General features: G+C 36.7%; 1 protein-coding gene across 1 annotated transcript in view; it reads right to left on the bottom strand.

Annotated features, from left to right (window-relative positions):
- Positions 1–21,344, bottom strand: part of LOC111869301 (NACHT domain- and WD repeat-containing protein 1) — a 275,140-nt gene that overhangs the window by 32,420 nt on the left and 221,376 nt on the right. Inside the window, exons 11-19 of the mRNA XM_023860707.2 lie at positions 19,834–20,025; positions 15,459–15,572; positions 14,502–14,735; positions 12,099–12,224; positions 10,016–10,147; positions 9,360–9,483; positions 6,350–6,537; positions 1,966–2,168; positions 360–534 (exon numbers count right to left, since the gene is read on the bottom strand). Coding sequence (XP_023716475.1) covers positions 360–534; positions 1,966–2,168; positions 6,350–6,537; positions 9,360–9,483; positions 10,016–10,147; positions 12,099–12,224; positions 14,502–14,735; positions 15,459–15,572; positions 19,834–20,025 — 1,488 coding nt within the window. The remainder of the gene's footprint in view (positions 1–359; positions 535–1,965; positions 2,169–6,349; positions 6,538–9,359; positions 9,484–10,015; positions 10,148–12,098; positions 12,225–14,501; positions 14,736–15,458; positions 15,573–19,833; positions 20,026–21,344) is intronic.

The following is a 21,344-nucleotide window of genomic DNA, read 5'->3' on the forward strand; positions in this document are numbered from 1 at the left end:
TAACACATTAATCTGCAGCATCTGCAATAAAAATACTGGCTCGTGGATGAGTTTGGGCATAACTCATACGTATACTCTTTTTGTTGTTGTTCACCTAGGTATCATTTTAATTTTTCTATTAGGGCTTTACTCATGTCTGTCTGGTAATTACTACATTTAAAAATAAATATTTAAGACTGTGCATTCGTTTCTACTAGCGGTGTGTGCGCGCGCTTCCCCTAGCGGAGTTTAAATGCCTGAGTGGCCAAAACTGGGTACTTTGGCCATGATGACCTTACTCACCACTGGCACAAACGGGGCACTATGGCACTTAAAGGTTAAACAGAGTGTTATATTAACTATTCAATTTATGTACTAACCAGCGGTAAGCAGAAAGTCATCTTTGTCAGTCACTTTAACCCCTGTGACATCAGTGGCATGACTTGTCAGTGTTCGACTCAGTCTCCCACTGTGCATGTCAAAAATGTATATCTTGCCATCAGCTCCACCAACCACAGCTCTGCAGCTGTCTTGAGCAAGACACAAAGACCTAATCTGTAATGGAAATCAGCAAGCAAATTACAAATATACTGAAGATAGAAATTATCCTTTGTTAATTAACTCCATGATACAAGGTTGGCCAAGGAAAATACATAGTTATTTAGTATGTCAAGAAATTCAACACTTTTATAGAAACACAAAGTAGACTACTGTGTTCCCACAGTGGACAATACAACTTCATCCTGATGTTGTTATGTCCATTCCAAATCTTCACACCTTAATAAATATAAACTTGCAGCATTCTACATGTCCTTCCTCTCTTATTCTTCGTTCTTAAATCAACTTAACTACCGTCTGATCCAGCTAGTTTTAGGTTATTTTGAAGTACGTACTTCACATTTCTTCAAGCGAGTTTAAACCTCATTAAAATTGACTGATGTCCTATTTTTTCCATGTTCTTGCCAGATAATCACTATCCCACATCGTTATTTCAGGCTTCATCATTTCACAAATATAACCTTCAAATATTTTCAATGTGTACACATTCCCTTCACATTCACTGTTCTCCACCCCACAAATCTATATATTATTCTTCTTTGAGCATTTTCTAAAAATCATATTCTGTGGTCATAAACTTCTTGCCTTGACTCCCTCTTCTTTATTTCTTGATGAATTTGCTTACAATCATTTACAACTTTGACAAATGCTTGTTTCAACTGATTAAGTTTAACTCCAAAAATTGTCACCTTCTGCCCACTGCCCATTTCCATCATTTCTTTTCCATGCTGCCCTAAAAGCCATTTAAGGTACTTGCTTTCCATCAAATGATGACTCATGGCTACATGTCAGCAGTGTTTGCTGTGTCTACCTTATGGCGTGGATTCACCTCCTCCAACAGCAAATAGCAATTCAATAACCAACCCCCCTACTAAAAACAGAATTTTGCTCTTGTTTCTTCTATCCGTTCTGCAGCCACTTTGTTCTTTCATTGATATCATACTGTAAATGTGACATTACTGGTTTACTAAAACTCAGCACTGACACTCATTGCTGTGCACCCAAGACTGTTACTAAATGCTTTGTACAACACATCTGTTCTGTCACATCTGCCACAGTTCAGGGTTGATTTTGCAAGAAACTGTTGGGGTTACAAAGGAGAACAGGGAATGGAAAGACAGAAATAGAATTAAGAAGGGATAATATGAGGTGGAAAGCAGTATGGCAGGTAACAAAACATTGACAACAGGTATAAGCAGCACCATCTTTTGCATTAATTTGATGAATGGTGATAATGGATCATATAATATAGAGTTATCCAATTTTGTTGATTTTGAAAATACTTAAAGGTGTTATTTTTATACCGGCGTAATAGAACCTCTTCCAGGCCCAACGAAATACATTTAACTTCTCAGTTGAGCCCTCAATGAAACATCTTCCCACTTCTGCTCTAAATTCAAATCAAATGTTGCATGCATGCAGCCTTACCTCTGCTTTGTGCCCCCGCAGGCTGTGAATTTCTGTTCCTGTAGCCAGTGAACGCAGGTAAAGTTGATTGTCTTCGCAGGCTGCCAACAGGAACACAGAATCACTGGATACATCGAGCATGGTGACTGGAAACGGCAAGCTGATTGTGTTTAGTAAATTGAAGTTTTCCAATGACCACAAGCAGATTGTTGAGTCAGATGATCCTGAAAGTAGCAAGAAGAAACATCCATCTTCTCGATATTTGTGTGGTTAGTTAGTACCGTGAACATAAGAACATCAGGAATTATTTGGAACCAATATGAAATTAAGAAATCCTTAGAGAGCAACAACTCACTCATGGAGCTGAGCCCTTCTTGAGAAGCGGCCAAATGTGCAGCTACTCAAGAACTTCTCAGAATCTTATGGAACCCAAGTTTTTTTTTAAATTTTTCTTATTGCTAGTGGGGTGGGACTAACTCCCTTGTACTGTGGCCACTTCTGGTTTATTGTACCAGCACCAGATGATAGGTGAGGGTGATTGTGTAGCAGTTGGCGGAATGAAGATTGGCAGGGGAAACCGAAGTACTTGGAGAAAACCTGCTCCATCGCCACTTCACAAATCCCACTTGACCAGGCCCGGGATCGAACCCAGGCCGCCGCAGTGGGAAGCCAGTGGCTAACGGCTTGAGCTATGGTGCAGCCCCAACCCAAAGGTTCCTTCCTACCTGGTGTTCTATTTCCTTCTCGCTTTCCCACCAATATTCTAAATGCCTTCCTTCTCCTCCATTCGTGCTACATGCCCTGCACATGGAGAGCAACAATCTATGTATAAATAACAGGCAGTTTCTATCATGCTCAGGGAAAACCAAATGTCAAACTTTATCACTGTTGTTAGGATGCTGGAAATATTTAACATTAGTTCTCTTGGTGCTAGGATAAATGAAAAATCATGAACAATCGCCTCCCATTGCTAGGGGAATATGGGGAGAGGAACATGGAGTTTTGTGGGAAGGGAGCAGAAAATTCTCATGAGGAACAAGACGAGAAAATTAAGATTCATTTTATTAAAGACTTTTTTATTCAAAAGATAATATATTTTCTTTAAAAATAATTTTAATTTTTTGGCACTGATATTTTGGTATATTTCCTTTTTTATTGAATTTTCATATTTCCCAAAAAATTTGAGAGAGGGGGAACAAATGCTGACCTTGACCCCCTGCCGTTGTCCATAGATAGGAAAAATGATTGTATAGAAAATTAGGTAGCATAGTCGGTATAGTGACTGGCTATGGGCTGGATGACTGTGGGGTTAGAGTTCGAGTCCTGGTAGGGTTCAAGAATTTTCTCTTCTCAATGTCGTCCAGACCGGCTCTGGTGTCCACCCAACCTCCTATCCAATGGGTACTGCGGGCTCTTTCCTGGGGGGGAAAAACGGCTGGGGCATGAAGCTGACCACTCACCTTCAGCTAGTGTTGAGGTCAAGAAAATGTGGATCTATACATCTACTCCCCCATATGACTTTTTGGCGTATTGCTTAATTCGTTGAGCACAGGGACAATTTTAACTTCACCTTATGGAAAATAAATTGGATATGACACAAATGTGATGAAAGGAAGGAGATAAAACTATTAAGGGGAAAACAAAAATTAAGAAAGAGGATGTGGGAACTGGTTTAAAATAAGGGAGAGGTAGAAAGGAAATGAGATAATAATAATAATAATAGAGTGGACATAAAAAAAAAGGATGGGAAAGGAATATAGGAAATATAATGAATGAGGTTAAGGAATGAAAGGGATAAAGGAAATTAAAAAGAGGATGAACAAGCAAGCAGTATGGTCCTCTGAAATGCTGGTCAACTTCTACCACACTGAACTGTGTTACATCCCAGAAGAGAGTATCACTGTGAGACTCTCAAACCCAGCAATTGTCCTAAATAGCCTTACAACTCATCCAGTCTCAAAGTCAATGATACTAGGGCAGTTTTCTCACCACTGAAGATGATCAAAACAAGAAAGATTGATTCTTGTGCTATTTAATAATGCTACATTAACTACAGATGTTATATGTCATTGACTGAAACCAGAAGGTAATTACAAATGCTGAGATAGTATGAATTTGGAAGGGGGCAGTTATGGCCTGTGCAGTCTACTCTCAAGTGCATGGAGAATTGGAGAAAAGATATGAACACCTAAGCTTCACTAGCTGGTAACCGGTTAATATGTATGTAAGATCTATGTTAATAGTATCCTTCAATCCAAAAAAAAATTTGTGACATGACGCTTGAAAGTCAGAATGGTTCATTGCTAGGCAACGGCTCGGTGAACAGGTTACCGCAGAAATGAACCTGCATGCAAGAATAGAAGAGCCCGTTTCTAACCAACAGATGGGTTAACACACAACAGATGTCTTGTTGGAAACGGTGGTTTCTATTCGGTCCGTACAAAGTGATTATGTTGAAAGTCAATAAAACCAATCATCCAATCCAAAACCCATGAATAAGTAATGCAATGTATCTAAGAATTCCATAGTCATAAAAGTCTGTGAACGTGTTTGCCTAGGAGGATCACCTGAGCAAGCACTGAAAGGGCAAAGCTACTCTAAGTAAAATGCATTATTGCAGTCTAACTGTTGTGTTTTAAGAAAGTTAATGGTGATAGTAATTTATTGAAATGTTTGCATATTACATTAACTTTCTGCCCACAAGAAACCCTAGTTAATGCAGCAGTAGGATCTCATTACATACAATAATTTTATATCTTTGTTAACTATAAGTCAACTATATTCCTCTAAATGTACATACTTTCCCCTTATTTACTATCATTTTTTAAACAACTCTTTCCCATTTGTCCTACACTTTGAAGAATTTTCCTCAGTATTCATAAGCAAAATACCATCAACAGAGCTAATAGTTCTTGGTAAACAATTTCTTCATGAAGATTTGACCATTGCTTGCATTTCAAATTTATTTTCCAATACTTTTCCATGCTGCTTCCTAAGCAGATATGTTTTCCACTTACCTTCTCCTCATAGATGGGCCATCATACTTTTTAGGATGTATCCTCTATACCCTTTTAACTTTCATATTGGTAACCGCCACAGTGCCCATCCACTTCTTTCCTCGATACTACAACAATTGACATCTATGCTACTCTCTGTAAAATTCACTTTTTATCAGCCAAGAAGGACTATTCTAAAATCCTCAGAGCCATATTTTTTTCTCAGCATCATTATATCTCATTTTCATTCTTCTGTGTAACCTACTCTCCCATTTCTCTGATCCACCCAAACCTGCCTTCCCAAATTCATTTTTAATTCTGTTTATTCAGTTATCCTCTTTTACCTAGTTGGTCTGGAATTGCAACTATTTACTTGAGAAACAATTTGAACTTGGAAATATATCTTTCAAGTTCTTTAACAATTACAATAAAACTTCATGAAATACACTGTTCATAACTTGCTATAGCCTGGAATGTGTATCTAATTTACATCACACTGCATATATCTAGATGACAGACAAATGTATTGCATAAATAATATTAAGCTTTAAAATGGTACAGATGTATAAATTTAGAGCTTATGTTTCCAATTCTGCAACAGAGATTGCAACTTCAGTTGACAGCAGAACCAAATTAAGTTATCAGGTAGCAGATAAATCTGGAATTTTACAACTGGCATAGCTAATGATTTGGAATCAATGACAGCCAATCTGCATGAATGTTACTAGAGGTCCACATTAAAAATAGTTGTTGTTCCAAACACAAGCTCAACAATGTTTCATACCTGCTGAATTTGATCTGATAAGTAGTATTGTGCTTGCTAATGTAACCATTCAGGGATATATTTTATCCAGTGTGAAATTTCCATGAAAAAAATACAAAATTCGTAACTAAATTAAAATAAAAATAGTATACCAGTACTTCCAATCTTTCTCCACTTCTGTACTGGCTCCTAATTTTTGAAGGAGATTTCTAGAAATATAGGTCTGTTGAGGTGTGGTAAAATGTCTTCTCTGAGAAAATAGCTAAATCTATGGAGTAGACATAAATAATATTTCAACAGCTAAGACCATTTCAAAACAAAAGTTCTCATTTTTTTATCAGTCTAATACAGTGAAGTACATTTCCTGAGAAATTATCTCTTGTTAGCTCCCTCTAGGCATCATAACTGCAGCACACCTTATTCTGTCTTCCAGTTATCCCTGCATTGTCCTAAGTGAAGTTATGTTTAAGAACACAATAAAAAGTGTATAAGGTGAACATTATTCTCTATGGCTACATATATGATTACACGAGTAAAAGTGTAGGAAAAGCCAGGAAGAATAAAAAGTAAAATAGCTCTACAGAGTTTGAAAGTCCAAAAGTTTTGAAGAAAGAGAAAGACAGGAGAACCAAGATGGCCGCCGGACCCGAGACGAGTACATCCCCCGCAGTGTTGACCTTCACTGACACGACAGGACCCCTGTGATGGTCTATTTTCATCACAACATCTCCGGTCAATAGTGAGGTTATGATGATTCGTGAATCCTCTCCACCACTCACAATGACAGAATTGTTCAGTGCAGGGGTCAGGCTGAGGACAGGAGCTATGTGTTCACTGAAACACATGACAAGTTCATAGAGAAGACATGTGATAAAGATACCTGCAGCACAAGCACATGAAGTTCCAGAGAGTTAGGGCAGGTGCAGGCTCTCAAAGGCATTCTGTCTGGCATGCAGCAATATTTACACCAACCATGAAGCCCTTTATCAATTTATTACTGTCTCATTCATATTATTTCATTATCATGGTATATTATGCGTCAATAGAAAGCTTGAGATCCTGACAGAAATGTAAGATTCTGGATCTCCATTACATGTATATGTAAGCATTGTCCAAATGAAAAGCATTTGGGAATTACTCTGAAGAAAGGGGTGAAGGGTGAGGAGTCCCCATGACTGCTGAGGTAGACATCTCTTTGATGCACTACTTGATGGATCCCCTCCACAAAGAATTCTCTAGCTAAACATCTAAATGGGTTACATATGAACAACCCCTATACTGTTTACATTTACTATATATATGAATGAGAGTACAAAAGTGAAGTGCAGATTACTTCAGATTTGGGCTAATGTGTTTTAATACCTTCAGAGCACCAATTACAGGATAGGATAACAAGTTCACTTGTCAATTATATGTCTTCTAACATGTCCATTAAGTATGTTCAGACAGTGAGAATAACTGACAGCCATTTAACAATTTTTTAAATGCAAAACATTTTCCATGTGGTTCTCTATCCTGAAGTTACTGTGTAATAACCCCATTTGGCTGTCAAGAAAAAGTAAATAACCATTCCACAGTTAGAGTAAACATACGAAAAAGAAATTCAAGAGCTATATCAGGTCAATCATCCAACATCACAGTAATGTCTGCAAGGGTGAACCCTGTTGTATTTTATTTTAACATATGTTACAGGTATGAGTGTGATTATAGACAAGGTTTTGACTGGAGATTGGATTTATTGACCATTTTAACACACAATTCGTGAATACACTTAATTGCAGTGCCATTGCTGATCTCAATGCTTTACAAATTACTACACCACATGCTAAGTCTTTTCAGCCTGCTGTGTCTTCACCAGTTGTTCTCTGGTAATGGCTTCTAACGATGGACATTCTTCAGCTTCCGTGCTCACTTTATCACCTGCAGGCTCTCAATTGCACAGACTACGACTTATCTTCACAGACTCCCTTACAACTAACTTCTAAACTTGTCTTGGTTATAGTAACTCGGCATGGACTGCGTAGAAAACACCATGTCCATCAGCTCCTATTGCTGCACGTAAACTTGCTGTTGTGGGGAATCTGTTTGTTTCATGATTCCTACCTAGAAATTGGTTTATATGCTACAATCTTATATTTAACCAAATATAAGATAATGTTCTTCACAAAACTTAAATTACTTTTTCGCTTTTGCATTTATTGGTGAGTTAAGTTTTCCTCCTGGTCACTGTCTAATACAGTTCTGAAGTAAAATTCATAAAATTCTATTCTTGTACACTACACATATTTGACTCTGCCTGTAACGTTGAAAACTTTTTTTTGTGATGAGCCAAAACAATATCCTACTTTTGATTTATAATTCTGTTAAGAAAAATTCATCACTACTAATTTAAAATTTGGAGCATATCTACAATACACCACTTTAGAAAATTATGTAATTATGGAACCCTTCTACTCCATGTAACTGTTTATGATTTAGAAAGTTCAACAAAACTATACCCTCTAACAGCATACCAGTTTCAAGTAGCCTTTGCCCATTTGCTGTTGTTGCATGGGAAGCATTTATCTGTAATGCTATTCTGTCCAGAGCTCACTTTCTTGTTGCTTTCATTTGGCAATTACATTATGGTATAATCTGAGTATAAACAAAAAAAGTATGGTTTGCCATACTATGGATGGCAACATTATAACACTAAGGCGTTACTACACCTCATGGCCAACATATGCACTAACTGAATATTGCAGTCAGTGAACCCAGGAACTTATGGGTAACACATGGATGTGAGAACCAGACTGCACCTCTGTTAGAAAATATACCAACAATACTTAGGCATGTGAATTCACTATGCACTTATGTAGTTTACTTCACTGTGTATTTACAACTCCTGTAATTTTTAGGAAGAATTAAATATTTTTTTTGGTACATATTTTTCATATTTATACATCATCTCAACATAATCTGGCTTTTGCTTTAACACTTCTCAGTCTCAAAAATTTCAATACAGACATCTACATCATGAACATACTATGGACATTGCATTTGGATGCCCATGTTTTAAACATAACATAGGAAAGGTACATTTTAATAGACTACAAAGATTATCAGAACACATTCTTTGGTTCTGATTCTTATTACTAACTGCAGATTCAAATCAATTTATTTGTTTCTCCAAATTTGAACATTAGGTGCTGAACTTGCACAGCAGAAATTATCATTGAAGATTTGTAACATACAAATTTACTGATTAACTGAGTTTAGTAACTTTTAATTTTTATGATTTCAATTAAAATATGAACAATATGGACATGGACCCAGTAAAAAAGTGTATTATTTAAAAACTAATTAAAACTAAAGAGTTATATTACTGTGGTCATATTTCATTACCTAATATACACCATACTCAAAAGTGTTTCAAATATAAGCAGCAGATCATAAAGGAATTTATACATTTATAGGTTTTCATAGTACTCTTCAATCTATCCAGGGAGGTTCCTGGACAGTATTTTTAATTAGGCCATAATTACCTTCTTTCAAATCCAAATTACTACCATCTTCATCCACTGCTTAAATTATACCTCTGAAATAGTGTCATTAAATAACTTATGAATGATTAATTAATTTTTACTGTACATACAATACTAGAAACTCTTACTTACTATATTCTGAGTTTAAGATTGAGCGATTTGAGATCCCAGACAATTATTGAAATATCATCTGAGCCAGTAAGAAGGTACTGTGACTGCTTTGTAATTGCTAAGCAGAGAACTGGTCCACTATGACCTGAAACACAGCGAATAAGGATGAATTTTTTAATGTAAAGGTTATAATTTTGGGATCTGATATAAATGTGGCTTTTAACTTCAATATTTTTAAATTTTAAAGTTAGAGTGTCATGCGATAGTATATATTAATGCTATCTGGCTCTCTCATAGAGTTCTGATCACACAAAACACTGTTGTGCACAATGCAGAATTATCCTTCATTTCTTGTGTGATTTCAGGGCTCTTTTCTCATGGTACACAATGACACACTACACTTGCATCTTTTCATATTCAAAGCACAATAACACACATTAGAAAAAGAGTGAAATAAGTTTACAGTTTTTCACGTTTCTAATTTGCATTGACTTCGACTGCAAAGGAGATACATTTTTGAATAATTGAAAAAGAAAAGCAATGCCTCCTCCTTAGTCAAATCTAAACATATTGAAATAGAGGTGATTTAAAATAACAAATATGTATTAAATTTTGATGAGACTATTAGACATTTGAGATTGGAGCAGGACAGCTAATGAAAAATTAAAGTGATGTACCTTTGAATGTGTGAGTGAGAGAATTTGACATAACATGCCACAGCTGTGGATCTCCTGTTTGAGGGACCACCACTACATGTTGTCCAGATGGAGTTGGCTCAATGAGCTTCACTCCAGCTGGGCAATGTAGACCTGTAACATACAATAAATTGTGTACATCAGAAAAAGTTTTATTGTTCTAGTTAAGTTCTAAAGAAGCAGCCTCCGTAGGCTAGGGGTAACGTTCCCACCTCATGACTCAAGGTACGTGGGTTCAAACCCGGCAGAGGTCATGGAATTTTAAGGGCAGAAAACTTCAGGGAACAAGTCCTCTGGGAGGGACTTTAAGCCGTGGGTCCCGTGTCATAGATTTACAGCACATAAAAGATCCTCATGTCTCTAGGAGAACTCTGAGCAAAATTAGGCAACACATTTCCCACCCAAGTAGTTTCCAATGCCTTTGGTAGGTGGGGGAAATATCAGGTACCCGGGGCCGACCTCATTGGCTGAACAGGGCTGATAGCACGCACCAGTACTGGTAGGGTATGGCGACAGTAGAAATTAAAGGGGGACGCACAATGGACCAATAACTGGTCTAAGTGCATGGGGAAGCCCACCCCTTCTAATAATAATAATAATAATAATAATAATAATAAGTTCTAAAGAACTACTTTATTTTAGATATTTACTGCATATGGTTCAGCATAATGATGCAAGAAGTTCTAGACAGCACTTCAAATATTTATTTGTACTCTCCTTTCAATGCATCCATTTCTACAAGGAGTACAGCAGGAATTACAGAAATTAGTGATCTGTTTTAATGTACAGTTTCTACTAGCACAGATCCATAATCTCTGAAATTTTTATGACATAATCTGGAAGTTTCACACTTTTGCCTAGTTTATAATTTTCAACATGCAAAAGAAAGTTTCATACAAAATGTTGCATATGTTTGTGATATATCTCCATATCAAAGTTCAAATAATTTATTTTTGCTGTCATACTGGAATTCAAATATACGTTTCATGCAGCCATTATGTTGCTGATTTACAGCCTTAAAAAATATATATATATATTTTTTTTAACAGAAACTGAAGTTGTATTACCATGAACATAGCAGGTCCCTGTATTAGGGGCACTTAACTTAGAAGTGTGTGATCTCCACAGTAGTATCACTGATGATGTGGAATTAAAAAGTAAAATGGTTGGGTACTCTTTAGTGGCATATTGTTTACAACAAGTTTAATGAAAGAACCAGTTTGTTCAGAAGCTATTACAGGAGAACAGCAATCTAAACATGAGTACAGTAATACCCATAAGAATATTTTTCTTATAAAACTAGGAAATTAGGATAAAACTGCAGTATATCAGTCTTCCAATTCCATTTTCTTTGTATGGGAGGAAGGAATGAGTATACTTCACCCCTTCAGATGCTGAGCTCTGCTTCCTGGAATAAACAATGTTAAGAAATACTTGGATGCTAGACACAAAATGGCTTAATAGCACTCCAAGAGTTAGCAACACAATTCCGTTTGAAATACAAGATCGGAAGGATCCTGTGGAACCACAACAACCAATTAGATTGGCTGCTTTAGTTAAATTAAAGAGGAAATTTAACCATTTCTTTAAATATTTCAAAACATACTTCAGAGATAGGTAATGGGATTTAATGAGGTAGCATTGATTGATTCTTAAATTATTTAATCACGTTGCAGAGATTGTATAGCATTGAATGCAATGAATGATGAGTATATAGGATATTGATTGATGGAATGAAGCAGTCATGTCCTGTTTCCTTGACTTCTCCCAGAGAGGGAGAGAGAGAAATACCTCAGTCAGGATAAGTGATAATAGGGTAAGATTTAAACTAGATATGTCTTCAATGCAAGTTCATAGTGTCATTGCTATAACAACCTGATCAGAACAACAGTAAACAATAACAAGATCTTGTTCTTGGCGCTGTACTCATTTGTTTAGTGACAGTGTGGTTTGATTACCTTGAATAGTTAATAACCTTACACTATTCATAACACACCATATAATGAAGAATAGTCAAATGAAAGAGATGCTTCTCTAGAATCTAAGTAATGCTGAGGAATTTTACTTTTTATCTGAAGTGGCAGTGGTGGCTGAAGCCAACCATTTAGTGGCACCAGCAGAGGTGCAGTGTAGCCATCACACCATGCCATGGCACATATTATCATGTGGCTCACAAGATCCCCACTGGCATCTGTAGATAGAAAGGTGCATTTCAATTAATTAAAAAAATAATTTTCATTGTAGTTCACAGTAACACATGGTCATGGCTATATAGTTGCCAGAATATCTTAGAAAGTTCTGCATTTTGGGTCCTACATCTGAGGTTCCAGCTGTAAAGAGTTCTACCTTATGGGATATAATGCCATGCTAACTTTCAGTGGACTAGACCACTATATCGCAGAAGATGGAGCTTTTCATATTTAAGTATTAGTTTTTAGTTTCAAAGAATTTTAAGATCCTTTTCCACATTTACTAAAATTTTGTGTCTGTTCTTCTGTCTGGCAATTCATCTGTTCTACAATATGCTTTGTATTTTTAAGTCTTGGGTCTAATTTTTAACCCAAAGACTAGCTATCTTGAGTTCCCTTGCTCCCCCTCCCAGAGTCTTTCCTCACAGATGCTGCAATAATACTTAAAACAGGCCATCTCCTTTCCTAAGCATTATTCAGAATGGTCCCTCCTATTCAAAGTTACATAACCACTTAAAAAAAATTACCAAGAATCACTCAATTTGTCTCTATAATCTGTTCATGGCAGTCAGTTAACAGATTAAAGATTTCAGAAATAATAGTCAAAGGTTTTGTCGTTAGGTATGGGAATCATTCATGCTTTTTACCAGCTCCACAGTAGTTAAGCTATGATACACATTTGAACAAAACTTCAGCAGCTTCTTCTACTAGCAATAAAGAGATTAGTCCTTAATACATGTTATGTAATACATTAGCTACCATATGAATAAGTATTCAAAACTATACTTCTGATATTCAATTTCTGACTGATAAAACTTTTAAGGTTAACATCAGTGAACAAACAGATTTGTCATCAATATCTGTATGCTTATTAAGAATCCTTGAAATTTTGTGTTAAAAGTTTGGTGATCCTTTCTGAGTGCAGCAGAATCCACATTTAATGCTTCCAGATTTATGGTTTCACATAATATAAGTTTCAGTTTCTACAGACTACCGAAACTGTATAAGTTTTAAATTTCCTACACTGTTATCAAGAGACAGAGAATTTCACTGTTCTTGATTTACATTTTTATTATATGAGCTCCCAGTTATGCTCTATTTAACTGTCCCAGTTTCTCCCCACCCTTGCTGAGATAAAAGAAATTATCTAACACTATCAGACAAGTAATATCCTCTATATGTTATCTTTTAATACTATGAAGTGTAGAAAAGGGTGAATTGTTTTATTTACTGTGCATAATGTGACGCGTTTCTTTACGTCTATTGCCGCGCAACGGCTACAATGGAAATTGTGGAGCTCCCACAGCGACAAATCGTAGCAACAAATTGTCGTTGAGTAACAACGGAAGAGACGAAACACATTACTGGTGTAATCTATAAGTAGCGTTCCCAAAGCAATGAACGCGTCTCACCTGAGATGAACTACAGAGAGTTCGTTGCGTCCGTTACATAACAGCGGACAGCAGAAATGAAACAGTGAGTAATGGTGTCTGGTATCCAGTCTGCAGAACACCTACATAAGCTGAGCTTATGACACGTATTGAAGATTGAGTATTGAAATATTAGGCCAGAATCAAGTGACATTGCAAGTGATAATTGTAAGAGTGAGTGTTCAATAAAGATTCACTAAATCTGAGAACCACATGAAGTTATTTGTCACGTAACATACCCAACACATGACAATATGCACCCACCTCAGGGACTGTTTCATATACAGAACTTAAGGATTTCCCAGGTTAATGAAAAATGTTGCTTCAGTTAAATAGGTTATACAGCACGAAACTGAATGGGAATATGTACAGAAGTGGTCCAAGACTTCATCTAGAACACTGAAGGGAAACCATAGGGAAGTCAGTCAGAATTGCAACTGCCTACATTAATCATGTTTTAAATCAGATACATCCTCAGTACAAGTGTACAGCATTAGTGCTGCACCAGCCTACTTGGTGGAAACAACAGGAATGACATGATGTGAAAAGTACAGGTCTCTTGATACAGTTATGTTTTCATGAGGTACCTGATCTGAATCTCAGCCAGGGTACAAGCTTGGATGAATGGGGATTTTTGTGGTTTTTCTTAATCTAGCCAGACAAGTATCAGGAGAATATCTTCTAATAGGGCCTAACTTCATTATTTCAAACTCTTCCTGACTTGCCATTCATGACCATCTCTCCAACTCAAGGCACACAATATCACCCCAGAAACAGAATCATTACATAATACAAGAAAGGACTGAGATTCGGTCATTACGTCTCCTGTGATCAATGGTGTATACAAACCTGCAACAGGTCTTAGCCAACAGATGACTTGTGCCCCAAGCTGTAAGGGATCACGTGTTAGGACATCACTAGACTTTCTGATGGTGTAATATACAAGTTCCAGATCTCTATCCAGTAGATAACACCGCACATGTTCCAGCACACATCGTAGGTAGCTGACAGATATAGTCTGTACTGCCGCGAGCAGAAAGTCAAAGTTGCACACTGTCAGCTGCTTCAGTCGATTGCTGTCACCTGTAGGGATAACTGTGTACTATATCAGTCCTGCTAAGATACTAAACTGTATAGCTGATTATTTTGTAACAATGAGTGAATGGGGCCAGTGACTTATGCAAAATAAAAAGGAATCCATTTGAAATATATATGTACTCTAACAGTGTGTGCATTTCCATTTGTGTCAAAATAAACTCATTAACTCATTTTTATTCAGACATCCTCAAACACAAATATGACTATTAAACAATACTATATATATATAGTATATACACCCCTTGCTCAGAATGTTTTTAACTGTTATATGTATAATTGTTTCTATATGTATTTCATGAGATACATTTAGTTAATTAATATTTATATTTAATTTAATTTGTTTGGTTAATTAAATGTTTTTAATTAATGGAACATGTTCAGTTAATCAGGAAGAGACTGCAGGTGTGAGTACTAAATAAGACTGAGGACTGCACTGTGGCTTTATTCTTGTATTGTAATCAGCCAATGTATAGTATCTGACTTGTCCTATATCATGTAACAATGATCTATAGAGACGAAATAAATAAATAAATAAAGATTATCAACTCCATCCAGTGTGACTGATATATGTTTCTTCTCCCTTTTAAATATTTATCAGTCACACTGGATGGAGCTGACAATCTTTTTATATTATTGCTAGTGTGCCGGACCAGGATGAAACAAATCAAATTTACTGAGGATTTTTTTTTACAGAAATTCTTCTCATACCAGCTTTGAGTAGATGAATCCATGACTCCTCTACATGTCGCAAACTGTATGTGACATCATCTAACTGTAGTGTAGTTTGAAAAGGAGTTTCCTTGCTCTCAACTGGTGTTGGATCTGAAAAATAAGATACTCTATTATAATGTGGCACATTCATTCAAAGCAAGAATTGTGGAGTCACAACAGTTCGCTGTTACTTGACAGCACCCCATAAACAACAAGAGAGGAACGATGTTTTCTGCGCAGTCTGCGATCACTAAGCAACAATTGCATTGTGACAGGGAAACGGTGTTTTCTACATGGTCTGTGCCAAAATGTTATCACCAGGAGAAGTTAACATAACTGCTGGGGAAAAAATGAACAGCATGGTGAACCTTAGTGTACACCAAATGGTGAACGTCTCAGTACCAGGACTCCAGAAATAATGGATGCAGATGCTAGTATCGCTGAAATCTGAATGTCATGCCATCATAAAGAAATACCTAGAAGCAGCTTCTGTAGTGTAACAAGTGCATAAAGTACTCAATACTCTAAGTGGACCTCTACTGTGAATAGCGCAGAGGATAACAGTAAACTTTTGCAAAGTTCTAGGTGGGAAGCCGCTTCCTAGCCCTCTTTATGGCATGTACGTGGTAACACTCAATGAACTGAAGGCCACCCTGAAGGTGAGTGAGAAAGGACAAAGTGGTGAAGTGGACAAGACCTCAGTGCAATGAACGGTCCAGGACAATGACTTCCAAGAAGTAAAGAGACGCAGGAGGCAAATCTCTTACAATACCTCACATGCAGTCAAGAAGTCGACTAAAACAGTTCAAAAATCCACAGTTGTCAAGCTTGCTCCAAAAGCAGTTAACTCATAACTTCTTTGCACCTCTCAGTACTGACATGGACACGGAGCCTACTAACACAGAGACATAATACCAGAGCAGGAGACTCCAAAACGTCGGTTCTCACAAGATCTACATGGTGTCACATCCCAGAACGTGTCATTCTTCATAAATTGTAATGTAGTTTGAAATGGGGCTTATTTTATGTTCATGCAGATGTTACTGAAATTGTATTGGGTGATTAGCCACAACATTAAAGATCAAAACTTGATGTTTTATACACATTTTTTGTATTTATACTTGGTGGCTGGAGTGATGAGTGAGATTTTGAATGACACGCACATACACAAAATCGCGTATGTACAAAATCACACACACACACGGGTGGGCGTGCACATGTACTCAGGGTGATGATAATTGGGGTGATAATAAATTAGTATGGAGTACTAGTGGAGTGATGATTTGTCAGAGGGGAAGGCAACTATTTAACTAACTGAGCTATGGCATGTCCTTATGTGTACATGTAATGGAGTTCAGTCTTCGGTGAGCAGGAATTATCCAAGAGGAGAGGAGTGGGCAGGGTCTAATAAACTAGCTGAATGTTGCTTAGCCTGGAAGTAAAAGTGAGTGATATCAATTGGTGACTTAACTTGCAAATGACCTAGCTGTATGTTTATTAAAATTTCTGCAATGTGGAAAGAACTGAAATTTAATTCTATATAAATGCAGAGATCACCTGAACCAGCTTACTGTATTCAGCCAAACTGAAAAATCAAGATTTTATATATGCACATACAGTTAAGTCAGAAAGCTTTTGAGTAATTTCAGCTAGTGAAAAACAAGTAAGTAGTTCCTATGTTCTCCAAAATACAACTTTTTATTATGGAGAATATTAACATTTTGCATAAAATACAACAAATTTCTCCAAAATCAGTAAAGGTAAGCCACAAGTGCTGTTTTTTCGTGAAGTGTGTATCTTATTGATAAAAAAAGAAAAAAGATAACTGCAATAACAATCAGGGACCCAGTGTCCTCAAAGTAAAACATTAGAGTCTTATTCAGGACAACCATTGAAGACTGACTTAATGCCAAGTATGTATGTGTGTACAGCAATCCTTCGACTTACAAAGGCAATTTCTTCCACAAAAACTTTCCATAAGATGAAAATTCATAAATAAAAACGAAATTCCCATTACTCTATATGTAGAAGTCACCAGACTTACAAATGTAAATTGTCTGTTGTTGCAAAAATTTAGTTTGTTATGTGAAAAATTGGTACAAATTTACATGATTCATTGTAGCAAAAATATGTAACTGAAGTATATCTGTGTGTATATAAACACACAGATGTTCATTCCTTGTTTGCGTCCTTATTAACACCAATTCTTTGAGCAGAATGTCATTTAATGGGTGGCTTCTTCCTGATAAGATTTTAACTCGCTAATTGCATTGGATTTAATTGAAGGTCCTATTTATGCTCAATAAATGTTTTCAATAAAGCCAGTTTACTTACCTGATATTACGGTAGTTGCTGAAAATGGTGTCTTCCAACATCCAAACATATTCACACTGATGTAAGAAATTCTGCAACACATTGAAGGTCACCTTCTGTGATTTCAAGAATAATATTCCAGAATTCAATCTGTAAAGCGTGGATTATTTCTGTAGGCTTTCCATTTCAAGTTTAACCACAGATAAAAGTAATACCCATTCAGATGAAGGGAACGTTATGGTCATAATCTTCTAGTGGTTATTTGTTCATCAGAAGCAGCATGTTCTCGTAACACCTATACTGAATTTTCTGCAGTGAGTGCTGGTGCACTGTCCTGCTCAAAATACCCATAATTAATTCTCAGTAATTGTTCACTAATCTAAGTCACTATGGTTGGTTACTATAAATGAGAAGGACGGTCATGGTAACCTCAAAGGAATATCTAATAATCCAAAAAAGTTTAAAGTTAATTTAAAGGACTTTCTGCATTCAAATTCTTTCTATACATTGGAGGAAATCTTTAAAAGGCTATTGTATTATATCTGCAAAACTGAGTATTATTGATTATATTGTTATACTGGGATGATTTTACATATATGTATATATCTATATTTGATGGAATGTATTTGTAGTTATTGCTTTGCTGCTATTTAATTGGGTTTTATTACTAGAGTACTACTATGTTCATATTACAATGACTTAAGAATTGTTTCAGTTATATTGGGTGGTGTGCATGTTTAGGCTTACTTTGTTGTGTACTTTCTGATGAGTATGACTATATGTAAGTTGTATTGCTTTGTTTGTGACTATTTCCACATACTATGAATTTGTTTTCTGTATGCATTTATGGAAAATGAATGAATGAGTGAATGAATGAATGACTGAATGAACAGCCCACTGATCTCATGAACAAACATGCAACAAATCTCATAGAGCACGCACTTCCTGCTGTAAGAGGAGTCTCTTTATGTTCAGCCATGACTATGTTACACTCCCTGGATCTGAACGTGTGTGATTTTATCTGTGGGAACCTGCTTGGACTCTGGATGACACCATTTTCAACAGCCACTGTAATATCACGTAAGTAAACTGGCTGTAATGAAAACATTTATTGAGCATAAATGGGATCTCCTATTCGATCTGTGTAACAGTGCGTTACCATCCATCGAAAAGAAACTGCTCACTAGCTGCTGACTCACTCTACAAACAGGATGTAATCATATATACATATATATATATATATACATGATTAACTACGAAACAAATAAAGAAACAAATGATTGTCATTCAGTTAGCTGAAAAATTCTCTACCTTTAATGAAAATATGATCACAATGGCGTGTCATTTAAAATATACTGAGCTCGTGGAATCTAGTCTACACTTTCATATCCCATGCTTCAAGTTCCACTCCAATATTATCCTTTGATATAGGCCTCAGTCCCTTAACCAGTCTCTTCCCTTCATGTCTTCTGACTGAGTACACTTCCAGATTCTACAAGAACCATCAACCTCATCATCTTTAATTTCATCACTAGAATAATAACTTACTCATGAAGTTTCTTTTTAAGTAATTTTCTCTAGCCTCTTTCTAATTTCTTGCTCACAGGTTCAAATATCCTCTTCTCAGACACCCTTAACTACGTTTTTTCCTTAAAATGAGATATGAAGATCCATATGTAGGTAAAAGCAATAGCTAAAATCATAATCTTTATGTTTGCAGGTAGGAAAATAAGTAACTGAGTAACAAAACAAATAACAAAGCAATTAAGCAATGACTTTGTGTATTTTTTTTTATTGCTAGTGGGGTGGGACTAAGTCCCTTTTACTATGGCCACTTCTGGCCTATTGTACCAGCCCCAGATGATAGGTGAGGGTGATTATGGAGTAATTGGTGGAATGAAAATTGGCAGGGGAAACTGAAGTACTCTGAGAAAACCTGCCCCAGTGCCACTTTGTCCACTACAAATCCCACTTGACAAGACCCGGTGGGAAGCCAGCGACTAACCGCTTGAGGTATGGCAGGGCCATGACTTTGTGTAAGTAAGTTATAAGACCTCACCTGCCTCTTCTGTTTCTGCATCACTACCCTGTTGTGAAAATTCACTAAAGAAGAGGTTTGCAATTTCTCCATGAGCTGATCGCAGAGAATCCTGATTCTGCAGGTATCTCCTACGAGCCACCTCTGATGTTAGGTCATGTCTCCAGCACACCAGAATCTTTCCACTCATCAGCTTCTCACGAATCAGAGGCTCTGGAATAAATACAGGAAATTAACAGATTTTCCAGACTTGAAACTTCATGTGCTCTCTGTACAATGTCCATGAACTGGACACATAGTTAAGTTACTAAAGTTACTGTGATCTGAGTCATGCACAAAGCTGAGCAACTTAGTAATCCACCAAAAGCACCTGTAACAAGAGATGAAATCATCACTGTTCCAAATGAGGAGATGAAACAAACACTACAAACTTTATGCTACCAACTGGCACAAAACTCAAATCAGCAAGAACAGGGAATACAAGTAAATGTACAAAAACAATACTGGGAAAACCATCGGTGAGGTGAAGGGTCTGTGGGGGAAAAACACTGTAGATGTAAAATAAACAGAACCTAGAAGAGACTGAATGAACACTTGGCTGGATGAAATGGAAAGAAGATGAAATATCCATGGTTATGTCTGTGTACATATTCGCACAAGATGATGAGTGAATATAGAGGAGTACTGTTCCAGAATGAAAGGCCTGATTGAATCGCGAGAGAACGGAATGGCTCTGGGTCTCAGATCCAACATTCACTTCAGTACAGTCTGGTCTTATTCACAGCTTGGTCCATGGAGTTCTCCCAGTTTTCATTGATGGGTCAGTCTATAGTGCTGTACCATTCCTACTGCTCCACAGATCTCTTCAGTTTCCAACTATACTGGTTCACATTCCAGTCTCATTCACCATCTTCAGTATACTCAGTAGTAGCCCAAAGATTAAGCACCTGTAGTCTGAGGTAAATTACTATCTAGGCAGCACTTATGAAAATGTAGTAACAGAACCCCTATGGACACCAAAGATGCTTGCCAGGGGTACCATAAATTCTCCTTCGTACTTCTATTTGTCCCCTCTGAAAACAGTTCAGTGGGCGTTTTTCAAGAGTTCCCTCTTCTGAGATAGAACCTACTTTCTACTTGCTTCACGCAGGTTTCTTGCTTGGCTTATTCTTTGACCCTGATGATGGAGGCGACATTTTCCTTTGAAACGTTGGTTGACTTTCAACGGACTACACTTCGTTACATCTTAGAAGAGAGAACCACCACTGCGAGAACCTCAAATCTTACATGTGTGTTTTTGTTTTTACATCTGAATTAACTCAAAATAAGATTGTACATGTGAAAAATGCAAATCTGATTTTTGTTCGTTTATAGGAACACTAAGATACTAAGTTTACAAAGTCAATAGAAAGTCCGTCCAGTGTAACAATTTGTAGGTCACTTCTTTATCACTTCTGCCTTACATGTTTCGGTTTAATACAACCATCATCAGAGGCACATAATACAATCATGAAAACACTGTTGTTGTTTAA

This window comes from Cryptotermes secundus, unplaced genomic scaffold (genome assembly GCF_002891405.2).
Source record: "Cryptotermes secundus unplaced genomic scaffold, Csec_1.0 scaffold274, whole genome shotgun sequence".
Lineage (NCBI taxonomy): Eukaryota > Metazoa > Arthropoda > Insecta > Blattodea > Kalotermitidae > Cryptotermes > Cryptotermes secundus.